Below are 25,037 nucleotides of genomic sequence, written 5' to 3' on the forward strand. Positions count from 1 at the left end.
TTCAATGTTCCTTAAACGTTTTGAAGAATCGGTGCTCTAAGCTTACAGATGGCTTAACGTCTATTACAGAGCTGATTGTGTGGCGATCAGTTACTTGGAGAAAGAAAAGCAAGGACTGCAGGGGCAGCCACACCAATATATATTGAATATAAAACAGAAAGAGAAAATAACGACACAGCTAAAAACGCAGTGGCAAATTTCGACAAAAGTTAAACACTTGTGTCATGAGCCTGAGGCGGCTATGCAGTGTCCGCAACGGACGTGGCCATCCACCATGCATAAGATACCATATCGACATTGGCGGGCGAAGGGGCCACCAATTCTTTCTCTCCCTAGAGCCGCCCATGAGTACTGCTGCAATAAATAATTTCATCGAAGGTCGCACACAATCACTGCGCCGTGAAACCCATGTTTAATAACGTACTTTAACTCCTATCATCATGAAAATTATATCACGTATACATCTCAGTATTTTAGTTATTCAGATAGCTGTAATATCACGAATGTAATGGATTCTGTGTCCTGTCGGAGAAAGAGAGCCGGTTTAAGAAGCAAGTAGTGATTCACACACATAGAAGATCACATACAAAACAAAGCATTTAACGTGCTACTTTAATTACGATATGATTTGAAAAGCTGGTTAATTAAATGATTTTAAGATGACATTTATGATGTTCTACTTTAATGACAAAATAAACTACGTGATTAAAGTGGAAATTTCGAGATTGAAGTTGACATTGTGTGCTTTTTTCCCCCACTGTGTGCCTATTTTTTTGTCTGTACCCTAATAAACTTTCATATGACACTCAGACGGTGGACTATGACTCGCCTTTTCACGGTGACTTTGATATCTGAGCTTTCAAGTTTCTCCAACACGCTATGTCACTTGATCAACTTCCTTTTGTTGATTATACCACAGTTTAATTAAACAAATACAGTAGTATGTTTTTCCTTTGCCTCCACTTGGTATTCTCTGAAATTCTTATATTTTCCCCCGTGCTTTTCCCATTGTCTTTTCACAGAGCTTAAGGGCGATTTATATTGATTTGCATATTCAAAGAGGCATAATTTTGGGAGGATTTGGGGTGTTACATAATGCGCGTGCACGAGCGTTAGTTTTCACGCTGACCAGGATTTATGTAGCAGAAGAACGTGGAAGTTGGAGTACGCACAGATTCCTGCATCTGGATTTTTCTGTGCGTAAGCACATTTCGTCTTTTGTGCTTACGCCATGTTATAGTGCGAATTCTACGCACGCAGTTATACATGAGGCCCCAGATGATTTAATGTGTCTTATGTGGCTATTTGTTATAACTAAAGTGTTATTCACAAAACAAATCCCTGGGACACTTGTAGTAAACAATAAAAAAAACAATTTCTTCAGGACATTTGGAATGATTTACGAGGAATTACAAATCTAGATGTGCACTGTAATCTCTAATTAGAGACCAATAAGATTCAGTTTAATCATCCATCTGCCCATTATGTCCAGTTCAAAACTATGAGGGTTGTGGTTTGACAGCACAAAAAAGTAAAAATTATTAAAAATGTTCAGAGTTGTGGGTGATGGAACAAATCCCAGCAGCATCAGCCACAAAGCAGGAAACAACACATAACAAGGAGCCAGTCAATCATAGGGAACACACACCAAAACGTATTCCTTCTGGGCCAATTTAAAGTAAACAATGAACCTGTGACACACATCTTTGGGCTGGAGGAGGAAAACTCCAATGTCCAGAGAAAGATACATAAGGACTTGGGGGGGTCCATGCAAACAACAGGCAACAACTGGGGTGTACGATGCGCACATTTTTTCCCGAAAATTAGTATTAGAAAATCAGGTGCACGTCATACACGAGGAAATGTAATTCTGTAATGTTTACTTCTTCAGCTTGGGCTCGCTCACTCTCTCTCGCTTGCGCTCTCGCTCTCTCTCTCGCTCTTGCTTTTGAACCAGTTAGGCGTCGTCATTCAGCATGGATAGTAGCAAGCGTTTACGCTCCTTCACGCCGAGAGAGAAACTAAAAATGATTTTGGAAGCAGAGAAGATAGGAAATTGGGAAGAAGGTCACAAGTACGGTGTTCCAGTGTCATGTGTTCGAGATTGGCAACAGAAGAAAGAAAAACTTTTGTCGTGCAACAAAAACAGAAGGGCATTTCATGGAAAATGTGCCCTAAATGCTTCCTATACAATCACAACGCTCGTCGCACACGGGGCAAAGCAATTTTCGCGATTTTCTTTGTAAAAATTAGGGTGCGCGTCTTACACGAGGGCGCGTGGTACACAATCAGTCTTAAAGGAGGTGTGAGGCCACCGCAGTAACCACTGTGCCATCTCTGCTCAGTCATTTTGAATGTGTAAAATCTATATATATAATTCACTAAGGCAAGACAACCATGGAAAGCATGCAGGAAGGGGCGTGGATTCACTAAGCCGCCGACAAGTGAGACACCTATGGCGCACGCAGGAAGGAGCCACGCCCACCAACTCCAAGACCATTGGATACGACGACAACTCACAGAGCCACGCCCACCGACACAGAAAAACCAGCGTCACTTATATTCGTCTATCGTAGAGGTCACATGCAGCTCCGACCCACGTTGACTGTTAATAGAGGCATGTTTCTCACGGAGGTAAATCGCCATATGCGGCGTGTAAAACTGTTTGCGAGGGATATCCCATGGGATCCTTAAAACGTTCCTTTACAACTGAGGTTAAAACACAATGAAGTGAGCAGTCTTTAAAAAACGAGTTTTCAGTTACGATGCACGACCGCGTGCACTATAGCAAACTGTTTTATACTCTACATACAGCAATTCGCTTCGGCAAACATGCGTCTTCTTAGATACTCCTGCACTTTGTACACACCCCCCTCCCACCATGGTCGGGTGTCTTGGTGGATTATATATAGAAAGGCAGCCAAAACCACACAGAGCAATGAAAAGTCTACTTGAGTCACAGGTGCATCTGGACTGTACAAAGACGTCAACGACTCGAGTGACGAGTTGGAGGTGGGCACATGAGCAGGCAGTGTATACTGAATGAGAAATCAGCAGACTAGCATGACGGAGGGAGCGGAGTGGATGTCCTTCTCCTCTCCTCCCGTTCCACCCTGAGCGCCGCATGGACGATTGTGTGTTGGTTCGTTCCGTGCATTGGTTAAAACCCAATGAAGGAAGCAGTCTTTAAAAACCAATAAGCCCTGTGCCTCTGTTTCATTACCGTCTCACCTGCTTCACCAATGCAGGCCCCGCAACAGGCGATCAACCGGGTAACCAAAGTCTTTGGGTTCAGGGGGGAGTATGGTTACAAAGCTGAAACTTAAAGGAATTGACGGAAGGGTTATGGAATACCATAACTGCTTTAGTGTTGTTACTCTCACTGCACCTTCTTCTTCTTCTTTTAGCTCCTCCCGTTAGGAGTTGCCACAGTGGATCATCTTTTTCCATACAGTATTACTCTCACTGCACCACTCAGAGTATTTATATAACTGTATCTGAGTGGGGATTCACAGCAGGAGCTGATCGGAAAGAGAATTATTATTATTTCGCTTCATTTGATTCAACACAGGAAACCTCACCCGGCCCGGACACGGACAGGATTGACAGATTGATAGCTCTTTCTCGATTCTGTGGGTGGTGGTGCATGGCAGTTCTTAGTTGGTGGAGCGATTTGGCTGGTTATTTCCGAAAATGAACGAGACTCCCGCCTGCTAAATAGTTATACGACCCAACAGCGGTCGGCGTCCAAATTCTTAGAGGGACAAGTGGCTTTCAGCCACATGAGATTGAGCATTAACAGGTCTGTGATGCACTTGTATGTCCGGTACTGCACGCGCGCTACACTGAATGGATCAATGTGTGTCTACCTGGCATGGGTAAGCCATTGAACCCCATTTGTGATGGAGACCGTGGCTTCCAATTGTTCCCCACGAACAAGAAATTCCCAGTACGTGCAGGTCATACGCTCGCACTGATTATGTCCCTGCCCTTTGTAAAGCCCCCCATGGTCGGGTGACTTGGTGGATTATATATAAAAAAAAGCAGCCGGAACCGCAAAGAACAATGAAAAATCAATGTGGAAACCGACTGAGGTGGTGTTTGGAAAATTAACAGTCAACGTGACTCACAGGTGCGTGTGGACTTTACACAGACGAAAGCGACTCAGGTAGGGAGTTGGGATCGGGCACATAAGCGGGCAGTGCGTACTGAACGAGCGCCGTTTAACCCCATCCTTCGCTTTGGAAGGAGAAAGCGCGACGGCGCTCCTCCGGTTTTCAGTCACGGACAATTGCATGTTGGTTCGTAGCGTGCATTGTTGCAATGTTTTCTTGGTGGTTTATTAAATTACGGATTTTTCAAATGTTTATTTTTTCCGCTGTGCTTAAAAATCATTTAAAAAGCGGCCTGATTATGCAGCGTATGCTACGCCATGGGTTGGCTAGTATTATTTAATTGCATATGTTCATTCTATTATATATAATCAGTGCATATAAGTTAAATAATAATACTAGGAATGCTGATGCCTTTTAAAAAGAGGAAAATAGCATAATAGTAGAGTGTATTCGGGTAATCTCAATATTGAATAAAGCTCTCCAATTTGGACAGCCAAAGCTAAAATTCTTTGGTAGAAGAGGTAGGAGGGGCTTATTCATGAAAAAAAGAATAAAAGAAAGTCGCAAGGAAAGTTAAAGGGAGCTTCTGTCTAATGTTATATAGTGTTAACATTTACTGCCCATATGACTAGCTTTAAAAATCATTACCCTGGGGTCTTAGATAGATAGATAGATAGATAGATAGATAGATAGATAGATAGATAGATAGATAGATAGATAGATAGAACTTTTACAATAGGCAGTATGAAATCAAACCTCCCCATCAATCTTTGGCTTTTTAGTGGAACAGAAGATGATGTCACATTTAATGTGAAAATAACAATAGTGAAGATTGTTGTAATGAGAAACTGGGATGAGTTGAGCCAGAACAGACTGCCTAAGGCGGCAACAGATTAACTGAGATGCCAGTGATATGGTTAAGCAAACAATCCTCTGAGCAGGTGTCTTTATCTTTCTTTGTCTTCTCTCCATATGTTTCTCTTTCATGTGTCAGCACACCGCCCTGGGCTGTAAAGATGATGATGCCATTTCTAGGTCTATCTGTCCATGATCAATATCACTGTCAATGCACGCATTTAACCTGACATATTCTTCAATGATTAGGGGCTCTGCTACTGTGAAGCCAGCAGACACAGAGGGTCACTGGGGACAGTAGTAAGAAATGCTGCCCTACACATTGTGCTTGGCTATAAGTGAAAGAAGTGGAAATTTCTGAGCTTGCTTTTCATTATTTGAAGTGTTCCTTTGCCCACTTGTTTTAAAACTCTATAAAGTTAATAAGTGGCGGGTGGGGGAGTAAGTGTAGTTTATTAATAATAATAATTTTTTTACATTAATATAGCGCCTTTCTGTCTACTCAAAGCATTTTACACAGGGAATGGGGAGCCACTTCAACCACGACTATTGTGCAGCACCCACCTGGATGATGCAACGGCAGCCATTTTGCACCAGTAGCCTAGGCTTACCACACATTAGCTGTTAGGTGGTAAAGTGGTGAGAGAGAGCCAGTTAGAGACAGGGGATGATTAGGGGGCCAGAATAACTAGGCTATGGTGGGCAATCACTGGGATAAACCCTACTCTTTACGAAGGATGCCCAGGGACCTTTAATGACTAAAGAGAGTCAGGACTTTGGTTTTACGTCCCATCCTAAGGACAACACCAGTTTTAGGTGTGTACAGGAGTGCGTACTGGCATGGAGAAGGAAGAGTATTTAGAATGTATGTAGTGCCGCTTATAATCTAATTTTAAATACAGTACAGTTAAAATATAACATCATATTGAAGTCAATTAATAAAGAAAACATAATGCTGAAAAATTAAACCATGAGCTAACTTGTTCTTAATCTTTACCTGTTTAAACATCATTTCGCATATAGCTGTCTGATTCTGCTGTAATGGTTAGTGCGGCTGCCTCATTCAGCAGCTCTGCAATCCTGATTTCAGATCTCAGCCCATATGCAGTTTTAACGAACTTTCTCCTGTTCTCTAATATTTCTTCCCATTCCCAAATATTTGTGCATTAGTTGACCTGCATATAATTTGTCCTGGTGTGGATGTACAGTATACCTACGTGTGCCCACATCCAGCATATTCCAAATTCAGTGTTGGTTAATGTTGCGTACCTGAAGCCCCACAAGCCCTAAAATGGATTAAGATTGTTTGATAACAGATTGATGCATGAATGGCTATGACTGTCAGAAGCGTACACAGTCTGTGTCTATCATTGTTGCAAAGCTTTACTCTCCAAACGTGTATTCTGCTTTACGGCTTCCTAATATCCAAGAAGATCCTGACCTATTGGTATTCTACACCAATACTAAGTGACATTCTGCTGTTTTCAGTGATTTTAATTCTTGATGATTGTTTCATAATATCCACTTGACCTTTGTATTCCTGCTTATGTTAACTCACTTTACTTTAAATTTATTTTATGCGATTGTATTAAGGGTGATTGTGGTCATTGATTTCATTCTCAAATTGTTCAAACACTTTCATTTATTTACCTTTTTTGTAGACTTTGCCTAAGCTGCTGGTAGCTCTGTAGCCAAAGAGACAAAGGAGACATTAATCCTGCCTGGGATAGTGGACCAGAAACCTTAAAGACCACATTTTAAATGCTATTTAAATAATGGTAGCCATTTAGTTACATCTTCTTTAGCAGCTTTTACTGGCACTATAAACCTATCCTGGCAGCAGCTATCCCAAGACAGAAATCAAACAGGATGTCATTTCACATTCATGCACACACACATCCAACTACACCAGAGTGTGCAGAGTAAGCCTCCAAAGACAAAGGGAGAGCATTCCAGCTTCAAGCAGTATTGTAAGTTATTTATTATATAATAAAGATTTGTGAAAAATTAAATAATACTATAAACTTTCAGATGAATGGGATAACCTTGCACCATTGGCTAGAAATCTTTTAAAGATTTTTGCCGTCATTGTCAGACTTAAGGTTCAAACACACAAAGTTTTGAATATGTTCACCATCTCTCCAAGACCTCAAAATGAGATTAAGCAGGTCCAGTAAAAACATGAGCAGGCGGATGGAAAGACCTTTGAAGGGGATGTTTACCTTGACCAATTCAGTCGCTTCTAACACGCGGCAATCCTTTTCTTTACTCAGGTGGCTCTGAAGGGATTTCCAGGCTGCATTTCTCAGGCCCTCTCTTGTTGTATCACCTTGTAGTCGTTGGCAAAGTAATTCCAGGCAATATACAGCACTGTAACGTATATACCATGTTTTTTCTTCATTGACTACAACAAACACAAGCATACATTTCGATTAAGATTCTGGTGCACCTCAGATTTTTCTGAACATGTTTTGTCACTCTGGGTAAGCAGTAAAAGCAAACAAATATACAGCACCTCTAAAAAGTATTCAACCATTACAACAACAACAACAACATTTATTTATATAGCACATTTTCATACAAACAGTAGCTCAAAGTGCTTTACATATTAAAGAAAAATGAAAGACACAATTATAAAGCAAAATAAATCAACATTAATTAACATCGAATAAGAGTAAGGTTCAATGGCCAGGGGGGACAGAAAAAACAAAAAAACTCCAGACGGCTGGAGGAAAAATAAAATAAAAGATAAAAGATGTTTTCATATTTAACTGTTACACAACATTAAATCACAATGGATTTAATCTGACTTATCTGATCAACAGAAAAAAAACTCATTAATGTAAAGGTGAAAGCAGAACTTTGTAAATTCACCTAAATGGATCTATACTAATAAAAGGCAAAGCCCTCACTGACTCACTCACTCACTCATCACTAATTCTCCAACTTCCCGTGTAGGTAGAAGGCTGAAATTTGGCAGGCTCATTCCTTACAGCTTACTTACAAACGTTGGGCAGGTTTCATTTCGAAATTCTACGCGTAATGGTCATAACTGGAACCTATTTTTCTCCATATACTGTAATGGACATTAGCTCGATGGCCGTGGGAGGCGGAGCTGCGTGTGACATCATCATGCCTCCCACGTAATCACGTGAACTGACTGTGACCGCAGTACGTAGAAAAGAACGAAGAGCTCCCAAAGAGCGCTGAAGAAAAACACCGAATACTTTATTCGCGAGATACAAGTTTAATGAGAAGACACGAGGTATAAATGAGACTTTGGATCACTTTGTAACAGAGTTAAAATTGCTGTAGCGAGAAACTTTTAAGTGCCGGGTCTTATCTAACATTAAATAAAGCCATGGACATCGCAACATCACACAAGAGAGCAGCTCACGTGAACTGACTGAACGCAGTATACAGTGATCACTTCCATGCATCAAACCTGTTCAAAAAACGCATTACACAATTGACAAGGCAGGAAAAGAATATGCTCTGAGCTGAGCTCCACAGCTAACACGGTCTTGCGGAAGCAACGTCACGCTGCCACCAAATACTCACAGAAAAATCCACAAGTTAATACACACGCTGTCTCTAGAGTTTCTCCACACTCAATGTATTCCTCGCATCCCCTTTATACCTTCTGATCTCCCATTTCAATGCAGATGCCTCCAATTTCCAGTAAGGCTCTGCTGTGCAATGACAAGTAATAAGTCTCAGGGACAAACCCTACAAAAGGATGCCATTGATTTCAGGCAAGTTTGCTTTTCTTCTGGACAACTATACGTTGCATTCTCAAGAGTGAGCTCGCGCAGCTTTGTCATATTACAACCAGAGTGCTGAACTGACAACGTGATATATAAAGAGAACTATAATAATCGTAATAAACGAACAATAAAACAGCGGAGAACGCGTGGATTAAATAAAAAGGCTGCTTCCTTGGCAAAGCAAGGAAAAAGGATTAGTTTATAAAACAGCGGAGAAGCTGTGTAAAGGCTGCCTTACAAAAAACCAGCGGAGTGCCTTATATGAGCAGGCAGTCAGCTAAAGAAGGGAATCAATAAATATCTATAATTGTAATAAACAAACAAAAAATAGCGTACAAGCCGCGGATTAAATAAAGAAAATGGGTACCTGAACAGTAAAGTAAGTCTCGAATAGCTACACAATAACTATAAGAATCGTAATAAACGAACAATAAAACAGTACAGAACCGCAAAGCAAGGAGAAATGACGGTCTTATATGGCGTTCGTTTATAAAGCAGTGGAGAGGCTGTGTGAAGGCATCTACACAAAAAAACGGCAGAGCGCCACACTCTGAATGTATTCCTCGCATCACCGTTATACCCTCTGATCTCCCATTTCAATTCAAATGCCTCAAATTTCCAGTAAGGCTCTGCTTCGCGATGACAAGTAATAAGTCTCAGGGACACACCCTACAAAAGGTTGCCATTGATTTGAGGCAACATTGCTTTTCTCCTGGACAAAACTATATGTTGCATTCTCAAAAGTAATCTCAGTGCACAGCTTGGTCATATCACAACCGGAGTGCTGAACTGACAACGTGGTATACAAAGAGATAGTTATTGGTATATTTTCCCTCAGTTTAAAAAGGTTTTCTTTTCTTCCTAATAAAAATTTAAAAGCAGTTCTTCGTCACTGCGCAGCGCGGGGATTTTACTATATACAGTATATATATATGTAGATATATATGTATGTATGTATGTGTATATATACCTGTATATATACTGTATGTAGATATGTGTATGTGTAGATATGTGTATATGTAGATATGTTTATATGTATATATGTTTATATGTGTCTGTGTGTGTGTGTGTGTATATATATATATGACAGCAACACTCATAACAGTGACAAAACAATTACATTGACAATCATGTTACATTATTTTTAAAATGTTTCCTTTTCTTTTCCATAACTTCTTTAACACACTAATTCTCTACTGCGAAGTGTAGGTATTTTGCTAGTTACAAATATAAAAGACAAAATCATTGTTTATCTAAGGATTCACCCCCTTCAAGTCAGTGTTTAGTAGAGGCACCTTTGGCCGCCATGACAGCCTTGAGTCCATGTGGACAAGTCTCTGTCAGCTTTGCACATCTGCACACTGCCATTTTTGTTCTTTCCTTTATGCAGAACTGCTCAAACTCTCTATCAGGCTTCACAGGGATCAGGAATGAGCAGCCTTTTCAATTTCAGCCACAAATTCTCAATCTGATTGATATCTGGAGTATGACTCGGCCACTCCACAATTTTAGCATTGCTGTTTTAATCCAAATAGTTCTTCTTCCAAGATGCAAGTTGCTCACAGACTGCATCAGGTTTTCCACCAGGATTTCCCTGGGTTTTGCTGAAATCATTTTATCTTCTATTCTTCTATTATCTTCTGCAGAGAAGCACCCATGGCTTACAGTGGGGGTGTTGTGCTTTTGGTGATGTGCAGAGTTCAGCTTACACCAAACATGGGGTTGAGTGTCATGGCCAAAAAGCTCAATTTTGGTCTCACGAGGCTATGGAACTTTGAGAATTCTCATAGATGTTTGGGCGTCTCCATCTCTAGCCTTCTTCTTGCCCGATCACTCAATTTTTGTGGACTGCCAGCTCTAGTCAGATTTATAGCTGTACCAAACTCAATGCATTTTTTCTGCCCAAGGCAAAGTTGTAAATAGCGCCCTGCCATCACCATTGCTTACAGAGGAATCATCACTGCCAGACCTGTACAATGAAATATGGGGACTCGACTGGGGACAGTGAAGTATGGTGGGGGGGTTTGGATACCAAACAGTAAATTTACAGTTTGAAATGTCAAGGGTGCAGTTGATTACTTTTTGCAAAATCTGTTTACAAGTCTCAGAGAAATATTCTCTTCAAAGGGTTCCATTTCAAAATCATTGGGCTGTATTAAGAGACTTTATTTATTGCACTTTGATTTTTAAAGAAAAAAACACATTTTTTCACATAATCATATCATCACTTAAAATACAATTATCAATCTTATAGGTCTCAATTTAAACCTCCAGCCAAAGATGTACCTGACAAATTCAATATAATCACATAATTAAATTAAACTGAAGTATAATGATTATCTTTAAATAGGAATGTTTACCCACAATTTCAATTTAATATATTCGTCTGTATACAAATAATGCAATATTAATATCTAATGCATGACATCACTGAATTTTTCCAGTGACAGGTAGACTATGAAGAACTGCTTTAGTGTGCCAAGAGTAAATATCATTGAGGGTGGTGAACAACAGAGAATGAAATTTAACACAAGTTTTAATGTAATCCCACTTGGGAGCTGATTATAGTTTGAATTACATCAGCTTTAGCAATGAGTTCAAAAGCTACAGTCCTGTTGCCATTTTGATCATTTCTTTAATTTAGCCATGCCTGTGTCTTCTGTGCACTATTTGAGAATTATTATCATTATCATTGTTATTCATGTTATTGTTGGATTGTGTAGGTCATCAAACATTAAGACCAAACATCGGGCCATCTTACCAGCATCATTAGCTCCTGGGCAAAGTTAGAGCTCTGGGGGCCCTGCTTTGATAGCTAAACAGAAAGATACATAGGCATCAGAAACAATGTGGACCCCTTTGTTCCTGGAGCCCCCAACCAGTGCCCATTGTGCCCAAACGTTAAGATGGTCCTGAGCATCACCAGTATAATGTAAAACAATACAATTGGATAGTCATTTAGAGTCCCAGTGCCCGTAGGTCTGTATTACAGTCGGACCTTGCTAAGTCGACCTTCACTGAAGTTGAAAACATCCCTATGTCGAATTACTCGTTAGTCCCCGGCCGAATTCCCATAAGACCAATGTATTTAGATCTCCTCAACTCAAAAACTTTTCGGCTCCCAACCTCCGTTTGTTGAATTTTCTATGGCCTTTGGGTTATTATTCTGAGGCTATATTTCAGAACACGTGGTCCGGAAAACCAAGAAAAGGGACGCAAAGTCTTATCTTAATGCATTCCACAAGGGATTAAGCGACTCTCTGAGGGTAGGACATCTATTTTGAAACCAAAAATGTCCGAAAACTAAAGGGAGTGGCTGGAATAATCCGCGTCCCTTCGGTGCTCCATGGGTCATAACCAACTGGGTGGCATCTGAAATTTCCAAATTGTCTCAAGAAAGACGTTTTTAACCCATTTTCCCTTTACCTTTGTCAGTCTCTTGTCGGGAGCCTTGAATAGTGTTCGTGTCTGTGTGCTTCTCCATAGTCTCCCGTATGGTACATGCCCAGAAAATGGCAACTGGTAAGCGTAAGATTAAAATGTTGTTAATCACGGAAAAAAGTTACCTTCATCAGAGCCATCGAAAAGGGCGACAAGAAGAAAGTGGAAATTGCAAAACAATTCGGCATTCCCACAAGTACGCTCTCCACTTTTCTGAAAGAGAAAGAACAGATTTTGAAACTGTACAGTGAGAAGTCATGTGGCCATTAGAAGAGGATGAGGGAATGTGAGTATCCATTGAACAATGCATTTTGAAGTGGTTTGTGCAAGCGAGGGATAGGAACGTTCCTATTGACGGGAAGCTTTTGCAAGCAAAAGCAAAATAATTTGCCAAAGAGTTGGGCCATTCAGAATTTAAAGCCAGCAATGGTTGGCTGGACAAATTCAAGAAAAGACACAGAATTGTGTTTAATAGGCTATGTAGCAAAAGTGGACAAGTGCCAGAAGAAGATTGCAGTGATTGGATACAGAAACTGCCAGAAATTGTTCAAGATTACAGTCCTGATGATGTCTTCAATGCAGATGAAACTAGTTTATTCTTCAAATGCACTCCAGACAAAACAATGACTTTCAAAGGTGAACCTTGCCACGGCAGAAAGAAAAGTAAGGAGCGCGTGACTCTTCTTTTGGGCACAAACATGAGTGGGTTAGAAAAATTGCCTGCATTGTTGATTGGGAAATCATTGAAACCCAGATGCTTCATAAATGTGAAATCGCTACCTATGCATTACGAGGCCAATAAGAAAGCTTGGATGACATCAGAGCTTTTCTCTAAGTGGCTGAAGAAAGTGGATGCAGCGATGGTCTGGAAGAAAAGAAGAATCATTCTTTTCATCGACAATTGCACAGCACATAACCATATCCCTGTCATGAAAGCTGTGACAATCAAGTTTTTGCCGCCAAACACGACATCTAAGCTTCAACCTCTCGACCAGGGCATCATTAACAATTTCACATTGTGATACTAGCAAACTCGTTGTAAGAAAATTGCTGCGGGATATTGAAGATAAACGCCCACTAGGAATTGACCTGCTAGAAGCGATAAGAATGGCCCAGAGAGCTTGGGATGAAGTTCCGGAGGAAACAATCAAGAATTGCTTCAAAAAAGCAGGTTTTGGACAGCAAACCATTGACAATTCAGAGGAGCATTTGGAGGGAATGTCAATGAAAACAGACGACGCACTTGCAAGTCCTGAAGAATGGTCCACGGTTCTGACAGCTACTGGTGCCAATAAGGAAGTGTCCTTTCAAGATTTTCTCGAAGTTGACAGTGCAGTGGATGTTTGTGGAGAACTAACAGATGCTGACATTATTGCTGAGGTGGAAAACGAGGAACAAAAGGAAAATGAGAGTGGGGATGAGGAAGAATACAGCAACAATGTCAATACTCAGCCTGTCCCCAGCCGAAAAGAAGCGAGGCAGGCTATTGACATACTGCGCAGATTCTTGGAATTTACGCTGGATCTTGAGAAAAATGTGTTTCGGTCCATTGACAAGATTGAGGAGATTGTCGAGCAAGATGCATCGGCACATTGACGCCAAACAAAGTTAACAGACTTTTTTCTCTAAAGATAACCTGTTTCATTGCACTGTTCGATAGTACATACTTTAGATGCATGTACTGGTATGTAGCCTACATGTATACGTAAAAAATGACAATATAATAAACAGTTATATAATAATTAAGCCGGAAAAATAATGTCTTTGATTAACCCGCGCCTATTACGCCATTTTCCCTAACTCAAAAACACCGTAAGTCGATTTTTTTTTTGGGTCCCTTTGAGTTCGATTTAGCGAGGTCCGACTGTATTTAAAAAAATGCAACCCTAGGTGACCAACTGTATCGCCTAAAACAGGCCCTGGCCATACTTTTTCCATTTCTTAATAATTACGTTAACTGGAATCCAAAAGATGTTCAGTGACTTGGATATTTTCTTCTCTCCATCCCCTGGCTTTTCAGTCCCCTTTTGACTGAGTTTCTCGGAGTGTTCCTTTGTCTTCATTGCGTAGTTAACGCTACAACACTGAATCAGCACAAGTTGAACTTTGGACTTTCCAGATAAAGTGTATTTGTACTGCAATGAAATGAAAACCCAGACAGGTGCTCTCCATTAAACTAATGATATGAGTTCTAAGACCAACTGACTGAACCACTGAGGATTCAGGTGTGTCATATTAAAGGGGGTGAATACTTATGCACTCAATGATGTTGTTCTACAGTATATCTGTAATTAACTCAGTCCAATTTGAACAAATCTCTTTTCACTTTGACATTAAAGTGTCTTTTTCTGTTCTGATCTGTGACAAAAAATAAATTAAATTAATTGTGATTTAATGTTATTTTTTGTATATTAATAAAATGTGAAATGAATTATATATATATATATATATATATATATATATATATATATATATATAATTCAAGCAAAAGAGAACTGTGCAATTGTACATTGAAATGCTTGAAGGTTCGTCTTAGTGTCACACAGGTATATACTGAATAAGCTGCAAAGATGGGATTCTCCTTTTGTATGCAGGTAGCGGGTTCCAGTATAATGATACAGTGGCGAGGTTATATGGTGTAGTTTTTATGATATTTTGAAATGATTCTGTTACCAGTGTGTCAGAGGGGTCTGGAGCTGCACGTAGTATCCCACATGCTTACAGTAATGTTGAGTCAGGGATTTCAAAAGAGTACAATATTTTGACTGATATGTTACTTCTGGCTTAACACTGTGGAAATGAATAAAAATAATGAATACATCCATTAACTGGTGTATGAATAGGACTTACTTTCAGGCAGTTCATTTTTGATGATAAATGCACTACTGTCATTTGGTAGCAAGACTATAAAAAATTAAAATCTGGTTTGCTTTTCTCTGAATGCTGTCACTTTATTACAGGGACTTAGAATGCTGAAGGAAAAATCCATTTGGGCATAGTAGTCAACAGCTTGGAGACCCAGCTTTGTAAGATTTCCAGCTTCCTAGGACAGGTATCACGTTACGATGACTACCGGGGAAAGAAATAGGGCATTTTAGATAAAAAAAAACAAACTTTTTTTTTTAAGGACAACTGCTAACTGAGAAGGAGGAGGAGAGAGAAAGGAAACGTCAACGTAAAGTGCTTGGCTATCTAAGTCTAGGAAGACAGCAGAAGTTCAGCTAAGGAATTCCGCTATTTCTGGGGTGGCCACCCAGAAGAAAAGAAACAGTGAGGTGTTTAGGGCAGAGTGGTGGCTCTGAGGCTAAGGATCTGCGCTGGTATCCCTGTCACTGCCAAAAAGAGATCCTACAGTATTCTGCTGGGTCCTTGAGCAAGGCCCTTAACCTTCAATTGGTCCAGGGGCGCTGTACAATGGCTGACCCTGCGTTCTGACCCCAAGTTGTATACGAAAACTAACAAATTCCTAACACAAGAATACCAGAGAAGATGTGTTGGTTTTGATATATGGCCCGATATTCCTCCGGGTTATCCCGTTGGTGAGTCAGACTCACTCTCTGTTCCTCAGGATAGCGAGAAATCAGCCATATCCATCTGCTGTTTTTCTTCCACATCATTCAGCGAGAACTTTGAGACAGGATAATCATTGTCATTTCATCGTAATCTTTAATCATTCACCTTCTTTTTAGTTGTACTATTTGGAATATTTGTATCTCATGATGTTTGTATTCGCACTGGAGATAAGGTGTTTGGTCCTAAACGAGCGCCCTATCACCTTCTTATGTGCGTACTGTTTTCACGATCACAATTGACTTACAGATGTAATGAATTTCACCTATCACCTGTTTTTTTTTTTTTTGAGTATTGGCAGGAGCAGTAAGGGGGAAGAGGGGTCCAAGTCCAAATATTTTAATAGTAATATATCTTTTGAACATTATCCACTTCCATTATGGGCAGTGAAGTGTAGCTATCCTACCTTTTATAAGGTGATTGTTACAGTTCAATGGGATTCATCTGCTTTGCCCTGAATTCCTCATCGCTATTAATATGTTCAGTGTGTCAATGAACCGTTACTTGCAGTTTTCATAATGTGAATTGCAAAAGTTGTGATATAAAGTAAGCATTGTCTTTTATAACATAACATCTCAAGCTGCTTAACCCAATTCAGTATTGCAAGGGGCTGGTAGCATCAGGATCTAAGCCTGGATATGGCGCCAGTCCATCACAGGGTTCAGTCCTAAACACACTTAACCGAAAATCTATGTCTTTGGCAATGTGGAAATAAAGCTTTGTTAGACATGACATATCATATGCCAACTCCACACGCACAAAGGACTGCGCATAAGATGTGAATCCAGGTTCTTGGATCTGTGAAGCAAAGGCACCATCAGTGTGCCATCTCATTGCTTTGTAGCTTTTTTGAACACTGTATATTGAAGAGCATCCGAAAAAACACTTTATGTAATTAATGGAAATCAATACGCCTCTAGGAATGAATATGAAAAGTCAATTAATTTCCAAAAAGGGCTTCACATATTGAAGACACACATATTGAAATGCATTTAGCACTGTGTTGGAAATATTCTGAAATACATGTTGTTTCTGCAATCACTCAGACATGATTGTGGTATGTTTCTTAATAATATGCAAATGTTTGTCAGCTAGGTATACAATCCTTATATCAGTTCCACTTTCTTACAAATAGTTGTATATATGTTAACAAAACAGACACAAGTCACAGTGACTGTCAAGGACTCCTCAGTTGTTTTGCATTTCAGCCCATCCAGACTATGGTAGACAGAAGTAATGGTCTCCAAGACGCAGATTTCCTTATAGTGCATATTGCTGTTAATTTATGGAATACTAGGCTATGCCCCTTATTTTGTAACCTTACAGAGCCATTTCATTAATTAGTTAAATTGTGACACCTGCTTCACTCTATAGCAACTACTAATTTACTGCTTTTCTCGAGGCACAGACAGAAGCTCTATTACCAAGCTCTCCATGCTCACTATGCTGCTTAGTGAAAAGATGACGACGATGTATAGGCTCGTGATAGAGCAGAGATGGAGTTCAGGAGACACCTATAACTTGTTGCTCCTTCAGTGTTTATAGAATTGACCTTCAATAAACAATATCTTAGGCTATAACTAAACTCCAGCAGTTTTTTCAAGACAAGATGTCTTGTCTTGTCATGTGAAGGCCACTCATAAGATCATAAGACATTTGAATTAACAAGAGGAGAACATTTAGCTCATTTCAGCCCTGCTTGTCCCTCATGAATTCCAGCTGTGTCACTTTATATAGTCCCTGCATTTTTATCTTGCCTTGTTGTCTTGTATAAAAGATTTCCTATGACTATAAAGAGAGATTGATTCATTGATTGATAGAAGAGTGATTGATACTAACAAATAAACTTTGTGAAACTATTCAGATAAGCCTCTTGTAAACCTAAAACTGGATTTACTAAAACAATTGAGGTCATCTTCCTGTACTTTGGTAAAATGGTCCTGATAGCAAGTAATAATGCATTCCATGACATTTCAAGACCATTTATTCCAAATCAGCGTTCGTAATGGGCACTTCATTTATTCACTTTTAAGTCATTCTGTTTTAATTTTATATAGTACTCTTCAAATAAACTCACAAATTGAGTCAAAAAGCAATTGACACAATAATCCAGCCATTAATGTACTGATGAAATTTAGGGTTGCAGGAAACCATAGCATTACTTATTCTATCTATCTATCTATCTATCTATCTATCTATCTATCTATCTATCTATCTATCTATCTATCTATCTATCTATCTACACTGGCCACTTTATTAGGTACAACTGCTTGTTAACGCAAATATCTAACCAGGCAATCACATGGCAGCAGCCCAATGCATTTAGGCATGAAGATATAGTCAAGATAACTTGCTGAAGTTCAAACCAAGCATCAGAAATGGGAAGAAAAGTGATTTAAGTTACTTTGAATGTGACACGTATTTCAGAAACTGCTCATTGACTGTGATTTTCACGCACACCCATCTCTAGAATTTACAGAGAATGGCCTAAAAAAGGGAAAATATCTAGTGACTGGCAGTTCTCTGTGTAAAATGCATTGTTGTTGCCTGAGGTCAGAGGAGAATGGCCAAACTGGTTTGAGCGGATAGAAGGGCAAAAGTAAGTCAGCCTCTTATTACAATTGAGGTATGCAGAAGAGCATCTCTGAACACACAACATGTCAAACCTAGAAGCAGATGGGCTATAGCAGTCGGAGACAACACCGGGCGCCACTCCTGTCACCTAAGAAAAGACAACTTAGGCTACAAATTGCACAAGCTTACCAAAATTGGACAACAGCAGATTTGGACCCCTTAGTACCAATTGAGCATCATTTAAATACCACAGCCTACCAGAGTATTGTTGGTGACCATGTCCATCCCATTATGTTCGCAGTGTACCCATCTTCTGATGGCTACTTCCAGCTCGATAACGCACCATGTCACAAAGTTCAAATCATCTCAAACCGGTTTCTTGAACACAACAAGTTCACTGTACTCAGATGGCCTCCACAGTCACCAGATCTCAAACCAGGATGTGGTGCACTGAGAGACTTGCATCATGGATGTGCAGGCCACAAATCTGTAGCAACATATCAATATGCTATCATGTCAATACGGACTCTGAGGAATATTTCCACCACAAAAAATTATGGGAGTTCTGAAGGCAAAAGGGGGTCCAACCAGGTACTAGCAAGGTGAACCTAATAAAGTGGCCAGTGATTCCCATAATTCACAACAGACACATGTGACTGATTATTTCTTGACAATATCTATCTATCTATCTATCTATCTATCTATCTATCTATCTATCTATCTATCTATCTATCTATCTATCTATTATTAAGCATAAATCGAGCCAACTTTGGATGTTGCACCAATCCATCACAGGTTATGTTTCCTTTTATCAGACTTATATACAACTTACAATTAATGTAACGGTACATAATTGATGTGCAAGAAAAACTGGAATAATTCAGGTAAAAGTTCACATAAAATGGAAAGAACATGTAAACTCCAACCCCAGTCTCCTAGTGGTGTTACAGTAATCAATCATAGTGTGCTTAACATAATATGAAATTAAATAATACCGCCATAAACAAAGGGGTTGGCATTCTGCAATAATACTGTTGACCTCACAGGGACTGGAGTAAAGCTCTTCTCCATAGGAGGAGGGCACAATTTCATATGGCAAATTAATATAAACAATGAACAACTTGAAAAATACCGACCTTGTCCTTTACTTGTGGTGCTAATGAGTGAAGTCAGGTTGCCCATGACCTTGTATAACATGAGGGTTGTGGAGGAGAGCTTTACTCCAGTCCCCATGAGAACAACAGCACTTTTGCATTATGCCAACCCCTTTGTTTAATTGTGAAGCCAATGAGCGGAGTCACGTTGCCTATGTTCTTCTTAACCTTTACAGGCTTCACTGCACCAATAATGGCAGACTGAGATCCCAAGTGATAGAAGGGATGGACTCCATATTAAAATGTGCTTCTTATGTAACATAGTGCCTGCCAGCAATACTCAGTTCTGCGATAGATTTGGAAAGATTGGCCTGTCCTTAAAAGTCACATGGAGGAGGCTCAAGCAGCACAGGTTCGCTACTACAACCGCGCGCGTCTCTTCGGGAGTTCCACCCGGAGATCGGGTCATGGTCCTAGTGCCTACCTCCCACTCTAAGTTGCTTGCCCACTGGCAGGGCCCCTCTGAAGTTAAGGAGAGGAAGGGACTGGTGACTATTTGGTGAGTCAACCCAATGCGTCGGCCAAAGGAGCGGTATATCATGTGAACCTGCTGAAACCGTGGAAGGACAGGGACCCTGATCCCTCCTCCGGCCAGCCCCGCTCACTCTTCGCTCACACACACGACCTTAACTTTGGCGCAGACTTGAGACCCAGGCAACGGCAGGAGCTGGAAACAGTTATCCGGACCGTCGAGAGGTAGTCAGTGAACACCCGGAAGGACCTCTCTGATTGAGCACAACATTGTGACAGAGCCGGGGTTGTTGTCCGAGAACGCCTGTACCGTCTTCCCGAGGCAAAAAGGCTGAAGTGGAACTGAGATCAAGCGCATGCTGGAACTAGGTGTAATTGAGGAGAGTTATAGTCCCTGGTCCAGCCCCATTGTGCTCGTCGGTAAGCCTGACGGAGTTGGAGGTTCTGCAATGACTTCCGTCGGCAACAAGTCTCCCAATTTGATGCCTATCCAATGCCAGCGTGGACAACCTCCTCGAGAGGCGTGGACAGGCTCAATACCTGACCACACTTGACATGACAAAGGGTACTGGCAGGTTCCTTTAACGGACTCCGAAGGAAAAACGCGTTTAGTACCCCTAGCGGACACTGGCAGTATCGTGTCCTTCCATTTGGGTTACACGGGGCCCCAGCAACCCTCCAGCGTCTGGTGGACAAAGTGCTTGACCTCATAACTCATACAGTGCTGCCTACCTAGATGACGTGGTCATCTATTCCAGCACATGGAAGGAACACCTACAGCATGTCCAAGCGGTATTACGGACACTTGGTGAGGCCGGGCTCCGGATTAATCCCAAGAAATGTTTCTTTGGATTAAGCGAGGCCAAATATTTAGGCTACCTGGTGGGTCGGGTACCGTAAGGCCACAGTGCTCCAAAATTGATGCCATTCTGAAATGGCCCGTCCATGAACCAAGCGGCAGGTCCAAGCCTTTCGGGTTAGCGGGTACTACCGCCGGTTTGTACCCGGTTTTGAGAGCGGCGCCTTGACTGATTTAACAAAGAAGAGGGCCCGAACATTGTGGTATGGACTGCAAAACAGACGCTGCATTTGGTGACTTGAAGAAGGCCCTTACGTCCGCACCTATTTTGATATGCCTAAAGTCATCCATTAGAAGAAATCAAATTAACAAAGCGATTTTGTTGGTTGGGAACCCAACTCCTCTTTATCTCTTAACATCTTTTTTGTACAAGGTAAATGAATTGATTTTACAGCTTACAGTATATCAGGATTTGAGAGATTTCTTAACATTTTTATGAAGATCCAAAACGTCTTGCAAAGTTCAAGGACAAATGTAATTACAGCTAATTTTTAAAACTGGCTGCTGTGAATTTACAGCCCATTAGCATTAAAGACATAAAGTAAGGCTGCCCTCAAACGCTGTTGGTGGGCATTGCACTTCTATAAACTAGACCTATTTTATGATCCATCAAGAATTGCAGACTACATTATCCACCAAAATCACAACCATAAATTTGTGTAAGACTTTTAGCAGCATGTTTCCAGATTAGAAATTTCTAATGCGTGTGGCTCTGAAGCTTTTTCAAGTGGAAAACTAAGACAGCAGTTTATATGGCTGCTAAGTAAATCTTACAGCAAGCAAAGAGTAACTTTAGAGATCACATTCAAAAGGGTAAAATGGTCTAGAAGGTAATATTCAACCTTGGAATGTATTTGAATTATTCTGTATAAGAACAAACTATAATTAAAGAAAACAGCCCCCCTTTTTTTAGACTCCTACCAATATTCCAATTCAAATTCATTCATCTATCAAAGCGGAATAATTCAGCTTAGAGTCGTGGGGCTGATGCTGATCTTGGCAGTGTTGGAGAACCAGCCTTAGACAAGGTGCCAATCTAACACTGGGTACAACAAACCAACTCAGAGTTGACAATTAGCCTAACATGTATACCAATAGAATGTGGGAAGTAAAGCTCAGATGGGCACAGGGAGAACATGCAGACTCCATATACTCAGTGAATAGACTAAGATATAAATCCAGTGATCCACAGCTGTTTCCCAGTATGAGAAAAAGAACCAACTGAAATACCACACGGTTTGTTTCCGCTAACACTCACCGTTTGGCAAAGACTTCCAGTTTAAAAGCCAAAGCAGTCCTGACTGGTTCAAGTCATTTTTCTGTGTACACGGCCTCTTGCCAACTAAAGCAGTCTTCTGTATTTCTGAGCTACATCCATTCAAGCAAATCTCTGTTAATGTGGTGCTATAGACATAGATCAGTTGCCAAGGCCAGGCTGATAAACCTCTTCGTATTGGCACATGCTGAAAGAAAAAAAATGAAAAGCCAAAAAAAACAAGAAATAATTAATTATTTAAATCAGTTTCAATAGATGCACCTATACACACAGCAGGCTGAATAGTAAAGAGTTTACAAATGAATAAGGTGACGCACATCTAGGATTTTTCAACTTTGGCCTTTCGGTATGATAGCACACTTGCTCTGCACATCCCCACTTTGAGATTTTATGTGTTATCAACAATTTATTATGAAACCCACTTAGTGTAGTTCAAGGTTAGGGAAGTCAGAGGCCATCACCAAGTCTGTTTAGATTACACTCATGTACACACCCTCACACCACATTGCCCCAAACCATTTTTTCTGAAATTTGAACTTGAATGTAAGTAAATATAAAGGACAAGTTTCTTAAAGGTACTTCATCCATGAATTTGTTCATTGATTTTTTTAAGGACTACTGACTAGTTGGCTGCAAATAGGTCATTAATAATTAATAGTCATTTATGAGATTGAACACTACTAAACTGTGCAAAGGAGAGCAACCACATGCATCCCAGGACTTAAGAACTTGTCCTGTTCTGACAGACTCAAAATATTAAACCTGTCAAGCAGAAGAGACAGTGTGAGGACCTGATCCAGACGATCAAAATTCTCAAAGGCATTGATAAAGTAGGTCCAGCAGACTTCTTTCAACTTCAATGACACCATTGAAAATGAATGCATTTAGGACAGAAGCCAGGAAGCATTTCCTTACACAAAGAGTTGTGGGAGTCTTAAACAAACTACTAAGACATGTTGTTGAAGCAGAAACCTTGACAACCTTTAAGAAGAATCTGAATGAGATATTGGGACAGCTTAGCTATTAGCTAAACAACAGGCTTGATGGACTGAATGGTCTCCTTTTGTTTGTCAAATTTCTTATGTTCTTATGTTCTATACCTATCTGACACCATTTATTTCTGTCTAAGAATACTCTGTTAATGAACTAAAATGTCAAAGTAATGTACCGTCAGTGGTTACTTTATTACTTGCTCATTAACACAGATAGCCTACTTCTTCAAAGAGCCAATTCTGAGGCCGCAACCCAGTCTACAATACTGTACATGGCAGGTAGAAATGGTCAAGAGCTTTAGCTGTTCTTCATCCAAGCACAGGAATGGACAAGAGGAATACTTTTAGAAACTTTGGTATGATTGTTTGTGCCAGACATGGTTTCAGAATCTCAGACAGAGCCACCGCCCTGGCATTTTCATGCACTGCAGTCTCCAGAGATTACAGAGAGAATGATGTGATAAACAAAAAGCATCCAGTGAGCGGAAACACTAATGAGGAATGTTCAAACAGAGAAAACGGCCACAAATATTTAAAGAACAGTTCTTTACAGCAGTCATGTGCAGAAGGCCATCTCCTAAACACACAATGCATTAAGGAGCTACAGCAGCAGGTGACCAACTGTGTGTTATACACAATGTTGTAACAGAAGTTATGAAAGATAAAGCTACAAGCTGGGTAAACTGCATCTGAAATATGAAGACATGCCATCACAAAGCACACAAAGCATTTAAATCTCAGTGAAAACAAGTGGAAAGGCAATTAGGTAAAAATATGTGCGGTTAGTGCCACTGCACCATCACTCCACTGGAGTAAGAAATGCACTATATACATGATAGTACCTGCCAAATAATACAAAGAGTACACAATTGGGGCTCATCAGGTGTACACACTTTTGCTTCCCCTTGCAGGGATTGAACCTTGAACTTCAATGATCGAGGTTACCATAGTGGCTGGTTCACTTACTTAACAAGGTGTAGATCAGGCTATTACATGCATAAGTCTGATCAAAATCTGATATTTGGGTGGTTACCTACAGTACCAGGTAACACTTGTGATTGGTCGGTCAGTCAGCCGCCATCCACCACTTCCTCTCTGTTGCAAGAAGCAGATCATAGACATGTTATATAGTACCTGCCAAATAATACAAAGAGTACACACGTGTTTTGCCCAAATTGGGGCTCATCTGTCTATGATATATATATATTGTGAACCTCACCCCGGACACAGACAGGCAGACACGTTAATGTCACCCACAAACACAGGTTTATTCTTCATTATTACAAAGCTACACACTACTCCACAATACTCCTCAGTCCAGGCCACTCCAATGCCTTCTCTTTCTTCTTCTTTCTCTTCTTCTTTTCTCTCTCTTTCTTTTCTTTCTCTTCTGACCTCCTCCTTCCTCCTCCAGACGTTGCCACTCTTCCACCCGACTCTTGTCAATGACTGGAGGGAGGCGGCCCCTTATATAGGAACCCGGATAGGCTCCAGCTGCTTCCCAGCAATCTCCCGCGGACACACCCCCGTGTAGCGGAAGTGCTGGCTGCGCACCCGGAAGCCATCCGGGTGTCCTCTGTCGTCTTCCCCCCGGCACTTCCTGGTGTGGCGGAAGTGCCGGGCTCCCGGGATAATAAGGCACTGGGGCGCCGCCTGGCGGTGGCCACGGGCCCCTACAGGGCTGGGCTTCCAAGCCCTCTACCTGAGGCCCCCAACATAACCAGGACGGACGCCCCCTCGCGGTTTGGAGGAGGCAGAAGCCCTCCTCTGGTCCTCCTAGGCGTCCCGGCCGGGGACCACACGGGATATACCGGCATCGGGGCGCCGCCTGGCGGTGGTCACAGGTCCCTACAGGGCTGGGCTTCCAAGCCCTTTACCCGAGGCCCCCAACATAACCAGGACGGACGCCCCCTCGCGGTTTGGAGGAGGCACAAGCCCTCCTCTGGTCCTCCTGGGCGTCCCG

At 41.0% G+C, this 25,037-nt stretch overlaps 1 protein-coding gene across 2 annotated transcripts in view; it reads right to left on the reverse strand.

Moving 5' to 3' along the window:
- The window catches only part of tmem232 (transmembrane protein 232), a 196,478-nt gene that overhangs the window by 95,176 nt on the left and 76,265 nt on the right, over positions 1–25,037 (reverse strand). For both annotated transcript variants that reach the window (XM_039759417.1, XM_039759416.1), the window contains 2 exons: positions 22,065–22,269; positions 7,193–7,374 (listed from right to left, as the gene is read on the reverse strand). In XM_039759417.1, coding sequence (XP_039615351.1) covers positions 7,193–7,374; positions 22,065–22,269 — 387 coding nt within the window. The remainder of the gene's footprint in view (positions 1–7,192; positions 7,375–22,064; positions 22,270–25,037) is intronic.

Source organism: Polypterus senegalus, chromosome 7, assembly GCF_016835505.1.
Source record: "Polypterus senegalus isolate Bchr_013 chromosome 7, ASM1683550v1, whole genome shotgun sequence".
In the NCBI taxonomy this organism is placed as follows: Eukaryota; Metazoa; Chordata; class Cladistia; order Polypteriformes; family Polypteridae; genus Polypterus; species Polypterus senegalus.